General features: G+C 40.0%; 2 protein-coding genes and 1 long non-coding RNA gene across 3 annotated transcripts in view; 1 reads left to right on the forward strand and 2 right to left on the reverse strand.

Moving 5' to 3' along the window:
- Window positions 1-22,496, forward strand: part of LOC134806110 (cadherin-87A) — a 484,783-nt gene that overhangs the window by 461,216 nt on the left and 1,071 nt on the right. The gene's annotated exons all lie outside the window — the stretch shown is intronic.
- On the reverse strand, window positions 150-2,854 carry LOC134799973 (uncharacterized). Its single transcript, XR_010145494.1, has 2 exons — window positions 2,808-2,854; window positions 150-261 (listed from the first exon to the last, which is right to left on the reverse strand). It is a non-coding gene; the product is annotated as an uncharacterized LOC134799973 (long non-coding RNA).
- Window positions 6,934-20,898, reverse strand: LOC134806092 (synaptic vesicle glycoprotein 2C-like). The gene is made up of 11 exons (XM_063779362.1): window positions 20,786-20,898; window positions 18,111-18,183; window positions 14,821-14,982; window positions 12,569-12,731; window positions 10,873-10,994; window positions 9,788-10,032; window positions 9,355-9,509; window positions 8,983-9,124; window positions 8,263-8,549; window positions 7,713-7,840; window positions 6,934-7,327 (listed from the first exon to the last, which is right to left on the reverse strand). The coding sequence occupies exons 2-11, from the start codon at window positions 18,181-18,183 to the stop codon at window positions 7,251-7,253; spliced, it is 1,554 nt and encodes a 517-aa protein (XP_063635432.1). The 5' UTR covers window positions 20,786-20,898; the 3' UTR covers window positions 6,934-7,250.

The following is a 22,496-nucleotide window of genomic DNA, read 5'->3' on the forward strand; positions in this document are numbered from 1 at the left end:
CGAAATTCCGTTATCTGCCTCTCCATCGCAGGAATATGGAAGAATGATAGAAAATTTCGTATTTCGAAGCTCAGAATTGGGGACAAGACATGTACTGACCTATAACAGGGGCTGCAACTAGCAACCCCTGCTGCGCCCCGGTGGTCTGAAGTTCACAGGCACTGGCCCCCACAGTCAGTGTTGACCCGTAGACCACGCAGGCCAGGGACATGATGGACAACCCTGACAGGAATGTGTTGATGTAACTGTATAGACCGTAACCTGAAATAATAAATTGCTAGTAAGCTTTGTACCATTTGGCAAAAAATTATAACATAACTTGTATGAAAGTGAACCTCTCATTATGGTTGTAAGTAGGTAACATGTTTTCAAAATTGGTTTATTAGGTAGTACATAAAATTCACAGATTTCGTGCCTCACACGACTATCGAGCACATTGGAAATGAATCTACGGAATTCGAAAACATATTGTCGCTGAGCGACGAGAAAGTCTGGATCAGGAAAAAGTTACAAAATAAAACTACAACGTTGAATGATAATTATTTTATTCTTAGATTAACACAAGTATCCTGGACATAACGCATGTGAACAAACAAATTGCAAAATTTCCACACGCGTATCGAAGTTTGAATAGTTGTCGCCGTGGCGCATAAGTATAGGTACATATTTCATTTTTCGATTAATAAGCAGGATATATTAATGTTCAAAGTACAAGAAAATTATTACACGGCAGATCAACAACAAGTCAACTCGAAAAGTGGTAGCCACATCGGCGTTATCGTCACTCGAGTCTTGATCGGCAGCGGCATTTGCTGCAAGATATGAAATTTCCTTGACAGCAGTTTGACGCGACGAGAGATGACCATAACAGCGTTCAGCATCAGCTCTATCTTGGGTACTACTCTCCTAAGTGCTCATCAAGACGAGTCGGATGACCAAAACAGCGTGTGCCTATGTTGCAACAAACCTGAGTTCCTTTAGGTACAGCCAGGGTTCAGCATCAGCTCTATCTTGGGTACTACTCTCCTAAGAGTCCTAAGTGCTCATCGAGACAAGTCCGATGACCAAAACAGCGTGTGCTTATGTTGTATTAAGCCCGAGCTCCACTAGCATCAGCTATCTGCTAGCAGCCGCCAGCAACATGCTGAGGTGAGACCATTTCGTGGCACTTTTTCTTTTTTATGTTTCTCTGTATAAGTTGTGAATAGAATCAGGCGTTACTTTGCGGAAATCCATACTAATTAAAACCAAAATATTACTTTGCTAATCCGCGAAAAGATAACGTGCTAGTCAATCAGTGCTAACCCGTTATACTTACTTGCGTATTTTTACATGCAATTAATATTCCCACCCTCCCACCGCAAAAATAAATACGCAAATAAATATAACAAACCACCACCAAAAGAATAAACCTCCCTCTCCCTCTCCCTCTCCCTCTCCCTCTCCCTCTCCCTCTCCCTCTCCCTCTCCCTCTCCCTCTCCCTCTCCCTCTCCCTCTCCCTCTCCCTCTCCCTCTCCCTCTCCCTCTCCCTCTCCCTCTCCCTCTCCCTCTCCCTCTCCCTCTCCCTCTCCCTCTCCCTCTCCCTCTCCCTCTCCCTCTCCCTCTCCCTCTCCCTCTCCCTCTCCCTCTCCCTCTCCCTCTCCCTCTCCCTCTCCCTCTCCCTCTCCCTCTCCCTCTCCCTCTCCCTCTCCCTCTCCCTCTCCCTCTCCCTCTCCCTCTCCCTCTCCCTCTCCCTCTCCCTCTCCCTCTCCCTCTCCCTCTCCCTCTCCCTCTCCCTCTCCCTCTCCCTCTCCCTCTCCCTCTCCCTCTCCCTCTCCCTCTCCCTCTCCCTCTCCCTCTCCCTCTCCCTCTCCCTCTCCCTCTCCCTCTCCCTCTCCCTCTCCCTCTCCCTCTCCCTCTCCCTCTCCCTCTCCCTCTCCCTCTCCCTCTCCCTCTCCCTCTCCCTCTCCCTCTCCCTCTCCCTCTCCCTCTCCCTCTCCCTCTCCCTCTCCCTCTCCCTCTCCCTCTCCCTCTCCCTCTCCCTCTCCCTCTCCCTCTCCCTCTCCCTCTCCCTCTCCCTCTCCCTCTCCCTCTCCCTCTCCCTCTCCCTCTCCCTCTCCCTCTCCCTCTCCCTCTCCCTCTCCCTCTCCCTCTCCCTCTCCCTCTCCCTCTCCCTCTCCCTCTCCCTCTCCCTCTCCCTCTCCCTCTCCCTCTCCCTCTCCCTCTCCCTCTCCCTCTCCCTCTCCCTCTCCCTCTCCCTCTCCCTCTCCCTCTCCCTCTCCCTCTCCCTCTCCCTCTCCCTCTCCCTCTCCCTCTCCCTCTCCCTCTCCCTCTCCCTCTCCCTCTCCCTCTCCCTCTCCCTCTCCCTCTCCCTCTCCCTCTCCCTCTCCCTCTCCCTCTCCCTCTCCCTCTCCCTCTCCCTCTCCCTCTCCCTCTCCCTCTCCCTCTCCCTCTCCCTCTCCCTCTCCCTCTCCCTCTCCCTCTCCCTCTCCCTCTCCCTCTCCCTCTCCCTCTCCCTCTCCCTCTCCCTCTCCCTCTCCCTCTCCCTCTCCCTCTCCCTCTCCCTCTCCCTCTCCCTCTCCCTCTCCCTCTCCCTCTCCCTCTCCCTCTCCCTCTCCCTCTCCCTCTCCCTCTCCCTCTCTAGAAGAAGTAAGAAGTTTTGATAATAAAGTTAACATCTTTTACAAATAATATAAATAACAATGATACCATCGCATCGGCCACTGTAGATCGGTGGACCATGCCTTTTGTTATAAGGTCCAACGATCGATGTACAAGTTAGGAGTGTTGCTGTTTGTAACTTTGTACTTTGAAATAGTAAACTCACCAGCTCTATCCAATGCTTCCTCGAAGGGTATTTTAACGGTTTTCTTCTCCATGTTTACTTGTAAAATGCCTTACCTAAAATAATAAACCTAGTAACTGGCACAGATCCTAAGTTTGTATTAGAGATGCACCGGATATTCGGTTACTATCCGGTATCCGGCCTATCCGGCCATTATTTTAATATCCGGCCGGATACCGTATAGAGACCTACTATCCGGCCGGATACCGGATAGTAACATTGCTGATTTCGGAGTAAACAAAACTGGATTTAAGAAACAGTCACGGTCATAATAGTACTCGTTTATTATTATAAAACAATTTAAACATTCCACTGACTTGCACGCGCACTCATTTCGAACCTAGAATGCGAATGTTCACTAGGAAACAGGTCAAATTAAAATTAAAAATAAATTAAATATCAAAACCTGCACAATGCGCATGAAATACCGAAATGTAGGTATAGTTCGTCCGGTCGAATATTCGGCGGCCGGATACCGGATATTCGGCCAATGGGCAGGCCGGATATCCGGTATCCGGTATCCGGCCAAACAACTATCCGTTGCATCTCTAGTTTGTATACTTGGAACGCAAACACAAATCTATTCAGACCACTCAAAAAATATCGGAACCTAACAATTTATCACCCTTCACCCTATTCGCTCTGATTTATCTGATGGCGACCCTACTTGGAATGCAAACACATAACTATTTAGCATCACTCACTATCAAAAATATCTGCACTACTCAGACCACTCAAAAATATCTGAACGTACAATTTATCACCCTTCACCCTATTCGCTCTGATATATCTGATGGCAAATGTAGTCAGTTTAATTTTTAACTAACAAAAAAATAATTTATTCAAATTTTCAGCTCAGCAAAAGTAAACATACGAGTAACTACATGTTGCTTTCTCCGCACTGAATCTATTTGAGTTTATCAAAGACCAATATAGTTTTATAACAAGAACTATCTTGATATATAGGTGGAGTTCAATACGCGTAATAAATGGATGGTCGATTGTATAATCCATTTATGGAGTCGGCAAAAACTTTATCAAAACGTTTTTGCGGAAGACACGTGCTTTAATGCATCTGGTTATTATTGTTCATAAAGTACTTTTTCAACTTGAGCGAAATTTGTTGTCAACACGCCGGCAATGGATTTTTATACAACATTGCCGGCTTAGCCTGGCAAAAATCAAAATTGTACATCGTCGATTCGTCGCGCGTCATCTGTACGGATATGATGGTCGTTCTTGTGGACGTGACGTGATAAAACGGTGTCCGTCACTTTCTATCCCACGGTGTTAAAAAGTGACAGTTATTTTATCACGCGGAAGATGGATAAAGCCATCCATAATACGCCGGCAGATCTCTGTACATCGGATAAGGCGCGAAGAAGTGTTGGTTTTTGGGTCGTATTTACCCGCATTTCTTTTAGAAAATCACTATATTAAGTAATACCTATTATTAACACATGAGTAGCTGACGCGCTGCAAGTTTACTCGTAATTGTGGTCTACCGTCTACCATAACGATTTACCATCTTTCGGATATTACTTTAGAGCACGGTGTCTCTGCTATTATCGATATATCGGGAACTCGCCAAAACAATTACCTATACATAGTAGATTTCCCGTTTTTAGTAGTATTTATAACCCAATAGCTGTTTACAAGAGGGCTCAGTAGGTATAGGCCAGGCACCTAATGAAGTTATCTCATGAAATTTATTGATCGCATAAAATTCATGAATTGAAACATTATTATCGTTTTTCTGCCTATACATCATCATCATCATCCTGTCCTAGCCGGTTTCGGCCTCGGCGACTGGGTATTTACTGGCTAGTGAGAGCGACGATCGTGAGCTCTCAGGTGGCTGACGTAGCCTATTTTTGCGGTGAATGTACGTCCACACTCACCGCAGGTCAGCACCCCTCCGACAAAATTGTAATTTATGACCGCAGGTGGTCGGGCCTTTAACTCGTCACGCTTCGCGTCGAGTTCCACTCGCCTCTGCTCTTGAAAGGCTTGCACTTTTGTACTCACTGTATGCCTCCACTTCGGCCGATCTTGTGCCGAAGTCTCCCAGTGCGATGGTTCAATGTCACATCTCCGCATGTGACGCTTCAGCACATCTTTGTAGCGCAAAAGTTGGCCGCCCTGTTTCCGCTTGCCACTTTGCAACTCAGAGTAGAAGATGCGCTTAGCAACTCTGTCATTAGACATACGGGAGACGTGACCACACCATCGCAGCTGTCGCCGCATTAGATAGGCTTCAATGCCGCTGACATTAGCACGGCGTAGCACTTCGGTGTTCCTGACACGATCTGACCAAGAGATGTTCATAATGTCACGCAGGCATTTAAGGTGAAACCTATCCAATGTCCGAATCTGTTTTCGGTAGAGACACCACGTTTCGGAGGCATACAAGAGATTGGGCAGAACTATTGCCATATACACAGAGACCTTTGTCTGGAGCTTAATGTCATGTGAACGGAACACCTTGACGCGCAGTTTGCCGAAAGCAGCGGCAGCCGCTCCGATTCTACTGTTAATTTCGTCGTCAAGGTGGCACTTGGATATTATTGTGCTCCCCAGATATCTGAATCTGTCTACTTGCTTAAGAGAGTCGTCGCCGAGCCTGACATCAACGGGCGCTAGTGTCTCCAACCCCATGATTTCGGTTTTTTGACACTGATTTTAAGGCCGAAGCGCTGACAGGACTCATTGAGGCTCGGCCTATACATACAATTATTTTGTATATAAAAAAACCACATTTGATTAAAAAATGCATTTATTTATTCAGTTCAAGTGCTTAAACAAATACAAGCTAGAACTAACTTAAAATAAGGAGATTGTGATCTTTGCTATAATCTCAGTTATCTCAATGAATAACTTTTATTTTACAATCATATTTATGAACTAAATTGATCTACTTACTAGGCTTTAAATTAAAAAATTAACCAAATCCCCTTTTGTATGTAGTGGTGAGGTGTTTGAATAGGCATTACATATTTTTTTTAAATATATGGCGTAAGGTATGCAACTTTGCTAAGAAGTTGGATTATGTCCACTTATCATATTTTTCAGGAAGATTATACAGGAGTTGTCATTAATGTTAGAGTTAGATCAAGAAAAAACTGCAGCGATTTTGATAGCCCTCGCAATGCAAGTGTTTATTTATACGTCATAATTTTATAAAAGTTTGACGTTTAAAATAACACTTCAAAATCGCTGCAGACTTTTCTTGGTCTAACTCTAGCTACACACAAATGGGGGTTTATAATATTTGGCTATACAAAAATATGTCTGTAGTCTAATTGCCACGATATCATACACAATATATTAAATACCTTGGTATATAGTTGCGGTAATTGCTAACCGCAGACACATTTTCTGAATAGCCGACTAAATAAACGAACATTAACTAATTTTATAATGCATACTTTTGGTCAACTTATTAAGCTATCAGTTTAAGTTCAGGTACACATATTTATAATCAGTACACAGTAGGGAGGCCTGCTCCTCAGAGTTACATCATAAACTATTTCAGTCGTATTACACTAAAATAAATAAAATACGCTTACCTACGTCTAAATATATATACGAAGACAAACAAGTATAAGAAGATATAAAGGTTTCAAAATGTAGACATATATTAGACGTGTAAAACGTGCGTAATATATGATTAACAAAAAACAAAGGTTTGCTCACTAATCACTAATTATACAGGTTGATTACAAGAATGATTTTAAATCGAGATCAAACCAGAAAATATTTCGTCGTGATATTTGTTTTTTTTTTAAGAATGGTTATCAGAATAGTCTGATAAATTATTATCTATGCTACGTCCATTAAATCACCCTGTATAATTTCAAAAACATAATGTAAATGTAATACGTACATATTGTAGATTAAAAATATGCATTTGTCTATAGGAACAATATTAACCGCCTGCCGGTTACCGCGCAAGGAATTTAGAGTTAGACCAAGAAAAGTGTACAGCGATTTTGATAGCCCACCGAGCCCACGCAGTGCAAATGTTATTTATATGTCATAATTTCATAGAAGTTTGACGTTTAAAATGACAATTGCACTGCATAGGCTATCAAAATCGCTGCAGACTTTTCTTGGTCTAACTCTATCAGTGATTGCAATTAGGGTATTTGAAATAATGCGTATCTGACTAAGGAACGCATTGACTCAACCATAAAATATTTTCTCTATTAGGTACATCCTTACCTTAACCTACGAGTAAGAAAGTTACACATTTTCAGTACATCAAATCCATCTTCGACAAGTGTGATCATTTTTTCATATCCTCAATTCCTCATCCAGTCCTTACAGTATCAACTTTTTCTTGCACTTGACAAAGAAGCAAAAAGCGTATTATAATTATTATCTCATATGCACTTTTTCTTTATACATCATTTCTGGTTTACTCTACAATTTGGTTTGTTCAACATCACCTCCTTTTACTACTTTGTCCTTTGGTAGAAGCCACGCGAATACAATTGCACCTGTGAAACAAATAAAAAATTCACTTACAAAAACATTAAACATTTTTTCTAAGGCGTATTTCACCTATAGAGGACTGAGGAAGAATATCAGTAAAAATCTAAAAACCCTGACGAAACAAACAATGGAACCTGTCTACTTAATAGGAACTAGTAAAAATGCAGACAGGACAAAAAACGCTCATCAATTATCGCCCTTTTTAACAGTCACTTTAGAAGGCTGCAAAGTCCGGTGCACGGAGATGGCGAGACGATTTTGACCCCTTTCTTTGCAACTGGCCAAAACATAGGGAATTATGAAAAACTAGGGAAAAGGCCTTCGCCCAGTAGTCAGACGCTCAGATAGGCTAAACAGAGAAGAAGAAAGATTAGAAGTATGTGTACTTACTGAGTAATAAAACAGCCCAAACATAGAAAGTAGTTTCGCAGCTGATTTGAAGCAGCGCTCCAATAGCGTTGACTCCTAAGAACGCACTGGACCGCCCCAGCATCACCGACAGGCATGACGCCATACCCCTGCAACAACACAAAAAGTTGCTTATTTTTTCTTCCTTTATCAATGCAAGTTTTTGTATTACTAATAAAATACCCCATGGGCACAAATCAAATGGGCATCTCAAATGTCTATAGGCGCATACTATGTCTATGGTAAAACCTACGTATTATCATGTCTTCCAATACTATCAAGAATCCATCAGTGTCTGCCGCGGAAAAATGAGTACATATGTCTAATGTTTATGAAGAAATGTTTTATCAGATATCTTCTGAGACAATTTTTAAGCCTCATAATTTTAGCTATTCTTGCTTTTGACAGTCCTGCTAATGCTGATCTGATAAGGTTCCTATCATAGTTATTTGTTTCTCAGTTTAGAGCAGTAGGTTGACAGATTGAAAACTAAGAGATCTCTTGTGTTGTCGTTGTAGTTGCAAATGCTTACCTCACTGAAGTCGGATACAGCTCCACAAAATACACGCTCAAGATTCCCATCGAGAGCGCACACATGAGGAACATGAAGAAGAACACCCCTCCAGCAATAGGCACGCGTACCACGTTCAGCAGAACTGCAGCTGAAGCCGACATGGCGAGGATCCCCATCATGGCCACCCGCTTCCTCGCTTCGCAGGTGAGGGAGAGAAGGAGGTTGGCGGAGGCGGCGAAGGCGCCGTACGTCATGGCTGAGAGCAGGGTTGTCTCTTGAATGGTGTCGTTGCAGACTGCAATTGACTGTAGGAATTGTTTGATTAGAATTTGTCTCTGATCAATTCTTTTGATATTTAAGGAATTAAAGAAAGTGTTAAGTCCACTTTCGAATCTAATTGGATAAAATAGATACAGACACGAATTAATACAATGGACTTAGGATTTGTCTAAGGTTCACACCTCTCTAATTTAAACACGGAAAACGAGATGCTGTAATTATAGGCCAATCAAATTAGATTTTTCCTGGAATTAACTCCCAGCAAGCTGGAAGGTATTAAGACGAATACCTTCATTTGGTTCTAAATTAGTGTAACCCGAGTTTGCTCCATTCCAGGAGTTGTGGAATTTCCAGCTTGCTGGGAATTAATTCCTCAAAGCGGGTTTTTTTGGATCTAATTTGACTGGCCTAATTATGTTCCAGGAATTTTTCTAAAATGGTTAGGTAGTTAGTAGTTACCGTGGAATTATCAGCAACGAGGAGACTATTGCTGCCATGTCGGATGATGGTGCAGAGGTTCATCCCCGAACCGCCACCATTCTCCATTACTGAGAACAGGTTGTTCATGATGTACGGCAGCCACAGCACAAAGCCGCTACCACTGAAATCAAAAGGTATACTGACTTGAGGATATGTAAGGAACATAAGCGAAGTGTATCAATGGAATACCTTCAAAAAACTTCCCTATTTTATGTATTCAAAACAACCTGTATTTTTTTAGAATAGCCTAGCCTAGCCTAAGTAATTAGTTCGACCAATTACTTCTTTGTATGACTTTGTACAACTTTTAGGATGCAGGAGAAATAAAGGATCTCAGCAATAGTCACTCACGTCATGTAAATAACGACGATCAAGTAGAACAGTTTGAGCGTGTTCTTCAGAAGAGGCGGACGGAAGAGCTGGACGGTCTGGTGCCACAGGGCCTTGAAGAAGGTCTCCTGACTCAGTGACGACGCGTCTTCTTCGTCTTCCACTAGTTTTTTCACCTGTAAAGATATAGAATTAAAGAATAAATGGGGTTTCAAAATGGTTCCAATGGTATAGATAAAAAATTCGTTAAGAGTCTATTGAGACCAAAACTATCGTTTATCATTTCCCTCAAAATCTCTTTTTTCTTTCCAAGGTAGAGTATTGAGGTACAATAAACTAAGGTAGCCATCAGCAATGTGAATCTAGAGAGAAGGGACCTCAAGTACCTCAAGTCTAGAGGGAAAGCTTATTTTTTCCTAGCCGTTAACTTCATAGTCTATTAAAAAAAACTTACCGGAAAATCGTCAGCACTCTTCCCAGTATTGCAAGCATAAATTTTCTTCAGCACCTCCAAAGCTTCTTCATACCGGGAACTGGTCACCAGAAACTTGGGGCTCTCATGGAAGAGCTGCAGCAGGATGGCCGTGGCTAAGCAGGGGAGGGACAGGACGAATGCTAGGAGACGCCAGGGGCGGTAGCTGATGCCGAGGAACTCGATGGGGTAAGAGAAGGAGAGAGGGAGGATAGGGTAGGCGAATACTGTGGACAAAATTTTAGGTTAGTATACAATCTCCGTTAACTAAATGGAGTTACAAATATTAGCCTTAAAGTTGCATGCTGTTAATTTCTATTTCACATCACCAATTCGAAAAAGGGCTTTTTCTTCCCCGCTAGGAGGGATCAAAGTGGCACTTTTCTTCCCTGCTAGGAGGGGTCAAAGTGGTACTTTTCTGGTCTAGGACATTATTTTTTCTTTTTTGCATACTGCTTTTTTTTTAAGTAATAAATATTTTGGAACAGAATAATTTCCTCATAGTTGATGTGAAAAGCAGTATGTGTCACACGGTATCAAAATTATTTCGTCTTGGGCGTTAACACTTGAATCCCTCATTACGCTCAGGATTCTACTTTAGAATCCATCGCTTCATTCAGGATTCAATGTATACGCCCTTGACGGAAATATATCATTTTGATCCCTTGTAACACAAACTACTATTTTATTTTGTGTTTTAGACTCACACAGGTACGCAAGCTGTTTTCGCTAATTGTACATTTCTTAGACAGTCCAGGGAGTCATGAAGATTATTACAATTGACTACTTATGTTGAATGTGGTTGTGATATTTTATTACATTACAGTTTTAATCCACTTTCGGTTTCCGAAAGAACACATATGTATCCCGGAATCTGTTGCTCATAAGTCATGTTTAATTTTAAAGTATTAAAGGCAGGTACATCGTATGATCGTACATCAAACCTCAAGTTTATATGATATAGATTCCTATTATTTCCTATAGATTTCCATGTTAAATCATTTATTTCCATGTTTGTTTCCGTTTGTCAATCTGTATTAGCATGCTGTATTAGTAAGATGTAATACCTGCAGCAACAGCTTGAGAACACATCAGTGCGCATGTGCAGAGCAGCATAGCTCGTCCCCGCGCACGCGCGCTGCAGCTCTCTCCTAACAATGTGTATGCGCTTGCGTTGCTTGCTGACGTGCTGTAACAATAAAACAGTTTATTAGGCTTAAGTTTATTGCTTAGGTTTTTTGTTACCTACCTAATGTGACGTATTCTGCTGCTCTACTATTGTAAAGAGGTTTATATAGGTTTTATATTTGAATATTATTTGTGTTCTTTTGGGACCTTGTCACTGTAAATAATTGAATACGTTGCTATAATAGTCTGAAAAACATCCTCATCATACCAAGACCTATTATTGTAAATTTTTATCTGTAAATATATATTGTGCTTCGTTTAACAATCGTTTTAGTGATTAGCGTAACCAATGTAACCATCAAACCTAACGTATAAAACTAGGGACAAAATATATAAATATAGTTTCTACCAATAACTACAATAATTAAAATTAATAAATTTTCTGCTGTACTTGATATAGTTATCGAAATGTCTCACAAAATTTAAGGAGAATTGGTTGAGAAATGCGACCGGTAGAGAAGAAACCCATGCAAACATACGAAAATATTTTTGCCCAAGGCAAGCTGAAATGGTAACACCAAGACAAATAGGTACTTACAAATATTATGTCAACGATAAACGGCTTCTGACAATAAAGTGTTTTGAACAAAACAATTTGGATATTGCTTATCAGCAATTAAAACTTTATACATAGTAATGTTATCGCCTAGTTCCCCGCGAACATTGGTACCTAACAAATAAAGTGTATTGTGCCTAAGATAAGATAGGGGGGAAATTTCATGTAAACAGTGACGTATATTTAACCACCTTTGACGTCATAATTGTCTATTCCGAATTTTATTTGCTATTAGCATACTTCTTAAAAAGTGTGACTTCTGTTGACAAACGAATTATGTAGATGGACAAAATAATACTTTAATAATAATTACGATAAAAAATACTAGGAATTCATGGTACCTAGGTACCTAGACATTATATTTTAATACAGTGGGTCAGATGTGAATAGTAGGATAAGTAGGAAGTTAAGTAGTAATTTACTCTGAAGCCAGAAGATTGAGAAGACGTCATAGTGTTTGCCTTTAAATTCAAGTTTAACCTTATATCGTCCTACTAGAAATGGCTTGCTATACCATTGACGAGTTCTTCGATAGCCACGGGTCATTGGCTCAATCGCTTACCTACTAAATTATATAGGAATATATGTATTTAATAAAATGTTATTATTAATTGTAATGTTTTGTAATGTTATATGTAAGATAATTGTAAATAAGATGACTTGTAAATGTAAATATTTACCAATAAATATCATATCATATCATATCATATCAGTTTAAATAAAATTGTGAACATGATACACATTTTCATAAATAATAATAAATGTCTTCGGTTGCCTTTTTGAGAACATGGTAACAAATTTTCATTAATAATAATAAATTCGGTTGTTTTTAATTTCTGCTACCCTTAATTATTATTACATTCATATTAACTGTTTATACGTAGTGGTCAAAAATCGTGGGCTCAAACCGTGGTTCTGCTGTATCTAGAGCAGAAAAAATCGTTCTCAAAAAATACAAAAAGAAGACTAAAATTCGTTTATCATACAGACTACGGCTATCATACAGTTAAAATACTTACAAAGTGGCAGACAGTAGTTTCAGCACCATCATACTCCTCCAATCGGGCGACAGGCTGCTCAGAGCGGCGAACACGAAGCCTATGGACATCGAGAGCGAGAGTGTCAGCCGCCGGCCCCTTGTGTCCGCTATGTAGCCCCACAGGTGCGCTCCGGCCACCACGCCTGTCAATAGGAACATTGGCTTTTAACACGACGGTCGACGCTATAGACCGACCGCTTAAATGAGTCCTCGCCTGCGGGGTACGGGGGCGACGGGGTGGGACGACTAAGGGTGGCGGGGAAGGCGCGGGCGGCAGGCGTACGGCGCCCGGACCAGGTGCTTCTAGAAGGTCCTTCCCCGCCGCCCTTAGTTGTCCTTCGATCGGTCTATAGCAGCGGTTGGCAACCTGCGGCCCGCGGGCCGCATGCGGCTCGCGAAACTGTCACTTGCGGCCCGAGAGGCGCCTTGGCTATTTTGTATGTAATAGTGACAAACGACAATGTCTCATAAAGTCATAAATATTAACAAAGTACGGCCCGCGTCACCTCCGTTAACTACTATTGGCCCTTGGCTGCTAAAAGGTTGCCGACCGCTGGTCTATAGCATTGGTTGGTGAAATATCTGTACGGGTCAGCGAGCATAATGATATTAATGATGGATTATCCACGTGATAAAACATAATTATATCAGTTATTAACACAATGCTATTGAAAAAGACAGACATATGTATACCCTTTCTGGGGTATAGCTACTCAGTGAGCCAGTGTCCGCAGGGAGCCGGTCTAATTCCTTGCCATTAGATATATTGCAGCGTATTAAGCAATTCATAATGTATATAGTAAGAGAAATTTTGAGAGCGCGATTTAGGAGTTTTACCTACTACCTACACAGTGTAGGCTGAACGCCTTCTAGCGTGCAATTCTTAAACTAAGTAAAATTCATGAATCTGGTATTATCACTGGGAGAAAGATGCATAATAACAAAACATTTAACACTGAAGATTAGCGACTTAGGTATACTCACTTATTACCACGATAGCCTTTTTATCATCTTCTAGCAATAAACAATGTAATTAAATGTCAAATCCAATTAAATAAACCTAAATGCCTTTTAATTACGGATTTACGTTTCACAAAAACGCGATGATTCTATCGATGATTGAGTAATAAATTAACACAATTATTTTTAGTAAAAGAATCCAACACTAATCGCGTCTTAGTCACTTAGCGCCAACTATAACCCTATAATAACCAAATAAATGTGAAAAGTAATTAAACTATTAGAATTTTAATGGAGATATTGTGGAAGGAGATATCTGTATAATAGTTTCCATAGTATTACCTAAAGGCTACACTAAACTTGACTGATAACCACTCAACCGTCCGGCCCGCGAGACTGTTTTCCTGTCAACCGTCCGGGTTTTTTTAGCGACGCACGCCCCGCGCAGCGCATTCACAACTTTCTACAAAAATTATAACTACACTGCCATCTAAATTTTTTTTAGAGCTAACTATTTAATTAGGCTACGTTGTCCCATCCAGAGAATTAGTAAATAATGCCGAAATATTCCGTTAGATGGCTCTGAAATCAATTGCTGTTCTCGATCCTTGGCATTGACCGTACCATCAATTGAAGCCAAAATCTAAAAGGAGTGGAAATTTTTAACGTTATAGTCTGTATAATTAGGTAGGATTTAAGAAAGAGTAAACAAAATCTACCCTCAAATGGCTTCTTAAGCCAGTTGAGTTGCGGGTAGATGAAAATTAAAAACATTAATTACTTACATGATCAAATAATGTAGGTTAAAGTCGGTCGTTCAGTGACAGATCCAGGTGGTTTTGTATTTGGTCGGTTAATCAATAAATGAACTGACATTATAACTACCCGAAAATTATTTGAAAATTATTTGTTTACTTTTATTTAAGTACCTAAAGATACAGAGTTTACCTATATAGTCGAGCTACGTTACTATTCCTTTCCCATATAAGAATTTACGTGTGATGAAATTAATCAAGAAACAATTCAGTTAAGTAGAGAATTAGGTTTTAAAATTAACATTATGATCTTTAACCTTTTAACCGCCGTAGATTGATAAGACCTACAAAATCGGGCTCATTTCGCCGCGGTCTGATGAATAAGACAAAACTTCGTGTAACTTCGTACCGTCTGCGACACGAGCACGCTCGATGGCAAATTCTATGGTGGTTAAAAGGTTAAATAATCATGATGTTAATTTTAACCTGTCATTGTTCTGTCACATGTCTGTCTTACCCGCTAAAGGAGTGGCTGTGAGCAGCGCCCTCTGCTGCATATCCAGGTCCAGGTCACAAACGGCGGCTGCCACCACGAAGCTGGTGCCGAACAGGTCCATCCCCATCGCCTGCAGCGTCCAGCTGCAGATCAGCAGCAAACCGAAGTTGTACTTGCCGAAACCTGGAGATATATAGTCAAGTTTGTCAGTAGAAAAGGCGCGAATTTCATATTTTCTATGGGACGATAACTCTTCACGCCTACATTTTTTAAATTTGCCGCTCTTTTTTTACTGGCGGAAACGGCTTAACAGAGTATAATTACAGCAAGAACCGCAACGCATTTAACTAAGCATGTCATGCATGCAGCGTCCAACGCGATGCAACGAAAAGCACCAGTAGTGGTGCCGGGCTCTAAACCATTTTAAGAATAGCTACGACCGGTTGCGCCAACTACAATTGACGGACTGATCAACACACACAGCAAAGTACCTATACAATTAAAAGCGAACTTTTAAGGATGATTCACGTTAGACCGGGCCGTGGCCGAGCCGGAGCATCCGGAGCTTCGTTTTCTATAGAAAGCACCACGTGATCACCGATCAGCCGTCATAGAAAATGACATGTCGGACGCCTCGGTCCAGGCACGGCCCGGTCTAGCGTCAACCTTTAATGGTGACTGACGGTTTGGTGCAACCGACCCTAAGTGATATATCACTACTAGGATGGTGGAACGCCATCAAGAAAAGCCGGAAAGTCCATGACAGAGCTTGGTTCTACAAATTATCCGAACGATGGGGCCGATTTTTGAATTTCAACCGCTTGATTTCGTGTATTTCTTTCAATAATATCTTCATTACTAGGCATTTAAAACCTAACTATAATAAAACTAACAGAATTGAAAACGATTTGTCAATACCACAAGATTCCCAATTTCTATCGCTCGTATTTAAAAAAATATGGTTGTCTGTAAAGTCGGTTTACGGACGATAATTTTGCGTGATAACGTCATAAGAAAACATTTATGAAAAATTTGCCGTAACGTTACCATGGAGATCTGTTCACAACGTTACCATGGAGATCTGTCCACAACGTGACACTTTTTCGTGCATGCTACCGGTGTTCATCGATTTATAAAACGTTATCACGTCAAAATAGCATTTGGCCGTTTTCCACAGATTTTAGAGTGACGAAATCGAGCGCTCGAAATTCTAAAATCGCCCCCCAGACGGCACTGCGTCACTAGTACTCATACAATCGCAACATAATTATTATTAATAGTTACTAATAGTTGATATAGTTACTATTGTATTCATATTAAAGTGTACCATTTCATACATATAAGCCAACACCAATAACTGGCCATGTTCAAGCGTCGATTGATCATCAATTGATTAATTTGGAATGTTACAATTGTTTAACGGTTGCTCGATCATTCGATGCACTGTCGGCCAACGGCCACTGTGTTAACATTCACTCATCAATATTACACGCCATTACTGTAATATTATTATGGCGTGTAATATTAATTTTCAGGGTCTCTATTGTTTCCCAAATAGTTTTCCCACTTTTCAAGTCATAGTGTATTGTTTGTCCGTATTTTCGTTAGTCAAAATTTGATTTTCTCAGAAACGCGTAACAACACGTAACGCGTTTCAGGATTGCCATAAAACAAACCTAACCTAACCTAACCTATAGGATAACCTTACGGAAATCCTGAAAAGTTAACTGTTTCAGTTTTAGGACTAATGATAATATGACAAACAATACATTATGACTTAAGACTTTATGTGAAACAAAGGGACCCCTGGTTTTCATCTATCTAGCTTTTAACAACCAAGTTGAAACGAATGAAATAATTTGACTTGTCACACTACTTTAAGTGGACTTGTATGAATTTGATACGTGCAATATACTACTAATCTATTTAATGTAGTCAATACTGATATGTGGCAAGTTTATATGTAAACAGACGCACTCTCGAATTTGCATAGGCCGTAGCCTCTCATTGCAACGACCTCTTTGAACAAATGTCAAATAGATAGCACTGTTTAATTAATTTCGTTAAAACAGTCCAAGGAAGCCTTCTGTAGTTCATGTTGCTATGCGCTACCTATTCATTTATAATTATAAATATATAAACACGTTCTGGGGTTAGTTTATCTTGCTGTTGATTAAACAATAGAAGGTGACTGCTCGCTACTTTTGGAAGGAGAGGACATATTTTATAATACTCGTAGTTATTTGTTTTACAATGGGGCAAAGTTGGTGTTTAACCGCTCGTGCTAATATTGATACCCGAGCAAGCGAAAGATTCCAAAATTGAACCACGAGCGTACCTAGCGATTGGTTCGAAAAATGGAATCTTGAGCGCTGCGAGGGTTTCAAAGCACTCGTGCAAAACAAAATTTGCCCCCGAGTGAAACACAAAATTTTTCTTCTTCCGAGGCAAATATTAAATGTAAAATATCAAGCAAAATCAAACCAAATCAAATCCAAATAAATTTTATTAAATATTTATCATCCAAAATCATCATTTAAAAGTCAATTCTACCAGCAAACATAAGAAACCGACTCAAAATTTGCAATTGATTACTTTGCCTCACATGTGAATGAAATGCAACTTTGCTATCAATTTTTGAAGTGCAAAGTAAGCCTTTCCGAGCTGGGCTATAACCGCGAAAATCGAAGTTCGCAAATTGCGGGGATTTTTCTCTGTCACTCTAATTACGCCTTCATTGGAGTAAAAGAGAAAGATCCCCGCAATTTTCGAATTTCGGTTTTCGCGGTAGCCGCTCTGGTGTGGTGAAAAAGTATTATTAATCCCATTAAAACATTTTTAAATGATATAGGAGGCAAACGAGCCATCTGAATCACCTGATGGGAAGCGATTACCGTCGCTCATGGACACCCGCAACACCAGAGGGGCTCGCACTGTCAAAAAGTTATGACATCTCACGTAGAGACAAGCTTTTAACTCTACACAACATACCCGAATTCTACAAGCCCTAACTTCTCAAAATTCAACACCTTAGTCAAAATATGTGGGTTGGCCGTTTCTTTACTACAGTCAGCTGCAATAGTTGCTAAGCGGGCCAGGTGTTCAAAATGATCTTGACACGACTTTATTATTAAGAGAATAAGAGCGCGTCAAGGTAATTTTGAACACCTCGCCCGCTTAGCAACTTCTGCTGCTGGATGTACAAGAACTATTGTATTATACATAACATTAAATAACTTTTTCACGCCCATATGACAGTAACTAACGTAAGTTCGTTAAGTGTTGACATATTATTGGTGTGTCGGACTGACCTGTGTAGCTAAGCGCCTCCTCGACCGATGTCGCCAGTCCGGGGTTTTTCTGATTGTTATTTTTCTTGTCCATCTGCAATAATCGTTTTCCGGGGTGTTACATAATAACTATTTAACTAGTCACTGATTGGAATAAAATACAAAAACAAAACATTAGTGACACACTAACGACATTGCGACAAGCGTGACGTGACGTACGCGTTTGCGTTAAGTGTCATTTTGTATGGAATTTTGAGTTTCCATAACATCCCGCTTGGCGCCTGTTCAAAATTCCATACAAAAATAGACATAACGCAAACGCGAACGCTCGCCACGCTGTCGAATGAGATTTACACTAGGGTTCGTAAGAACTATTATATACTTAATCTGTGACTAGGGGTTCTGAATTACGAGCAGTTTTGAAAACTGGCATAACTTATGGAAAATTGGCTGAAATAAACAATTCAACTCCTTTTTAAATTCAAAGTTTAATATCTACTAAAACAGTTCAATTACTTAGATAGGTACTAACTGAAGACACACAACACAGCCTAAACCGTCGATAAGACCTTAAAATATGAAAACATTTATTTTTCAAACGTTATAAAACTCCAGTGATAAAGCATTTTTTTGTAATTCAGCTCCGTAAACAGTTTTAGAAGAAGGATAGTATACAAAACCGGCCAAGTGCGAGTCGGACTCGCGCACGATGGGTTACGTACCATTACGCATAAAACGGTAAAAAAATCACGTTTGTTGTATGGGAGCCCCACTTAAATATTTATTTTATTTTGTTTTTAGTATTTGTTGTTATAGGCGTTATAGCGGCAACAGAAATACATCATCTGTGAAAATTTCAACTGTCTAACACGGTTCTCGAGTTACAGACTGGTGACAGACAGACGGACAGACGGACAGCGGAGTCTAAGTAATAGGGTCTCGTTTTTACCCTTTGGGTACGGAACCCTAAAAACAGAGTCGCACCATAAGGGTTGTTTTGCACCTATTTGGTACGGAGCTCTTAAAACCAATCGAAAGTTTTACATAGGCCTTGGCATGGAAAACAGCGTGGGAAAACTACGTCCTATTATCAAAACGTGGAAGATAAGCGGTTACTAAGAGCTGATAACATGTAAATTAGTTGTTTGGGTTTGTTTTACTGTAGCGTCATCCGTCTATGTGTGAAATTATTCTGGATTGACGCTTGGAGTGCCTTTTACACCTCTAAATCTGGAGGCATTAGGATATTGGAGACATTTTGCATCTCCAAATTGAATGCATAATTTACCATAGAGATTTATACATCTCTGTTATAATTGTAGTACTTATCTATATAGTTATTTTATTATAAGATAGATTATTTACACATTATTATTTATTAATGGTATACCTTTTTTTGTCGTATAATATTTATATATTTTTATGTAGTGTAGGTAATATTTATTAATAACAAACAAAATTATAAAAAAAAACTGATATGGTATGCCTAATGTCTCCCGAGGTAAGTAGGTATAGGCTGTTGTATGTAATTATTAATGCTGCTATGTATAATTATGATATCACTGTAAATATTATATTGACTTGTAAAAGATTCCTGAAGGCCAACTTGCAGAATATTAAATGAATTTTGAATTTTGATTGCACATATAGGTACACATATGAGGGATTCTGAGGTACCATTTTCGGATAGATAAGTACCTTATCTATTTTCTTCCATCCGAATCACACTGGACTAATAATTTTAATTGTTACTATACAAAATATTTGGTAGGTATGAAATAAACGAAACGCAATGAAAATCATTAAATAAGTCACTGAAATTGTACAGCTTTTAAATTTCTTAGGGCCACTTGCACCATTCTACCAACCCGGGCTTAACCGGTTAAACATGGAGTTACCATGGTTACCAGTACAATTTCACACTGGGTAACCGGTTTAACCGCTTAACTCCGGGTTAGTGGGATGGTGCAAGTGGGTCTTAGTGTACAAAAGAAAACTCTTTTAATTTGTGATTTCTTTCCTAGCTAATACAGTTCCTGATATTCAGTCCACTGATAGACAGACAAAATGACGCAAGAAGTTTATTTAGCGTTTCGGCCCACACCGAGCACTACGGTATTTTACACCCTTTGACTACAAAAGCCTGAAAGGAAATTTTTCTCCCGTTTTTGCAAACCGATTAGCAATTGGTACAGTCAGCAGCAGTTGCTAAGCGGGTGAGGTGTTCAAAATTACCTTGACGCGCTTTTATTCTCTTTACAAATAAAGTCGCGTCAAGATCATTTTGAACAGCTCGCCCGCTTAGTAACTATTGCTGCTAACTGTACCATATTTTTTGTCATAGAGCGTTTTGATATACCTATGCAGGTGTCACCTACTTGTAGCAAAGCTGGGGATTGTAAATGCTCCTTAAGCGAGGTATCCCAAGGCGAAATTTGTAGGATAAAAAAAAAGATTTATCTAGATACTGTAGTAGAAGGTCTTAGTACTTATTGTATAGCCTCAAGGATTTAGGAGAATCCACAATAAGGTAGATCTAGGCTGTATGGAAATTTCCATAAGTGACTCGTTTCTGTTGTTCTTAAGTGTATCGGTATAGTTTTCTTCTACTAAGTCGAAATATGATCTCAGATCCGTATATAAAAAAAACTTTATCTCCCAAAAAAATCCCGATTTAATACTCTGTTCAGACTTACATTTAAAAAAATAATGTCTCGTTATGTTATACTTGTCCTCCGCGTAGTGAGAGCTACAGCCACTGGGTGCCTTATCAATGAGGTAGCGAGAGGACGTTCGTTTATATAGATACTCGCTGCGTATGCGCAGAGGTACGTGCCACTGCGCGCCCGACTCGTTAGCTTTGGCACAGAATAAATACCTAATAGTACTACCGTACAGGAAGTAAACTTCCTATCAAATCGAAATTTGACTGCGGTTCAGGGTCGAATCATGCTGTCCCTTTCTACTATATGGCACTATCCCTTTCGGCAATTTAGGATTGTCAAAATTCAAGCCATTATCTTATCTGTGTTAGTGCACGCATAAGGACGTCATGTTGTGTCAACCCTAATAATTGCTCGGAGCAATGCTGAGCCGAACGGACCCGAAGAGAGGAGTTTCGCGCCCCTGGCTTTGGACACGCTTTGGGTTTTACCAATGGATGGTTAGCATTTTAAAGGTCCAGATGAAAAAAAAAGCTATTAGTAAATTGAATTAAACTCTATTGAGTTAACTAAATATAATTTACAGTACTACTTATGATGCTAATTTACCGCCCTAGTGCGGTAACTAGCACTATACGTGCGTATGGCGAATATTTAAAGGGCCATAATGTACTGTGAAACGTTGTACAATACACGTGCGAAAAGGTAAAGGAATACGATAGATTCATTTCTGTGTAATGAAATGAAACGACAGCTTAAAATTCACAGCTTATTTGATAGGCCAAATTGTTGCAAATCTTTGCAAAAAAATCCTTAAAATGTATCCCCAATCTCTGAAAATTTTTATTTCTTAGATGATTGACTTTGATGAGCGCAACCCAAAAATGCAAGATCGCAAAACTGAGTAAGCTACTCATACAGAATTATTATTTCACTAGTTTACAGAGAGTGCAGTACTCATATTCATTAGATAGCGTGACGTACGCGTTTGCGTTAAGTGTCATTTTGTATGGGATTTTGACTTTCCAAAACGTCCCGTTTGGGGCGCTGTTCATAATCCCATACAAAAATAGACATAAGTAACGCAAACGCGAACGCTCGTCAGCTCGTCACGGTATCGAATCAAATTAACACTAGGGGTTCAGAGTCAGACATACTTTAGAGAGTAGAGTCTGATTGTCGAGACATAATCTGAGAGTGTGTTAAAATCTTCGAGCAACACCGGCTTCCGACAAAGATTAAAATGGATCCAAGAGGATGGTAATAATTACGATCGTCACGGCTGGTAAGCGAAAATCGTAACTTTATTTGTCTCGCCGTTACTTTAATATCTTTATTTGCCAACAAGTTCTAGAAATAAATTATCTAGCCTTGTACACATTTCATATAAGACTCAGTCAACATGGTCGCTTGAAAATATGTACGTAGGTGTCGTAGGTAGGACAAGCAACGAAATTAGTACATTAGGGAAAACATAAATTATAAAAACCGGGCAAGTGCGAGTCGGACTCGCGCACGAAGGGTTCCGTACCATAATGCAAAAAACGGCAAAAAAAAACGGTCACCCATCCAACTTACTGACCCCGCCCGACGTTGCTTAACTTCGGTCAAAAATCACGTTTGTTGTATGGGAGCCCCACTTAAATCTTTATTTTATTCTGTTTTTAGTATTTTTTGTTATAGCGGCAACAGAAATACATAATCTGTGAAAATTTCAACTGTCTAGTTATCACGGTTCGTGAGA

This window comes from Cydia splendana, chromosome 2, assembly GCF_910591565.1.
Source record: "Cydia splendana chromosome 2, ilCydSple1.2, whole genome shotgun sequence".
In the NCBI taxonomy this organism is placed as follows: Eukaryota; Metazoa; Arthropoda; class Insecta; order Lepidoptera; family Tortricidae; genus Cydia; species Cydia splendana.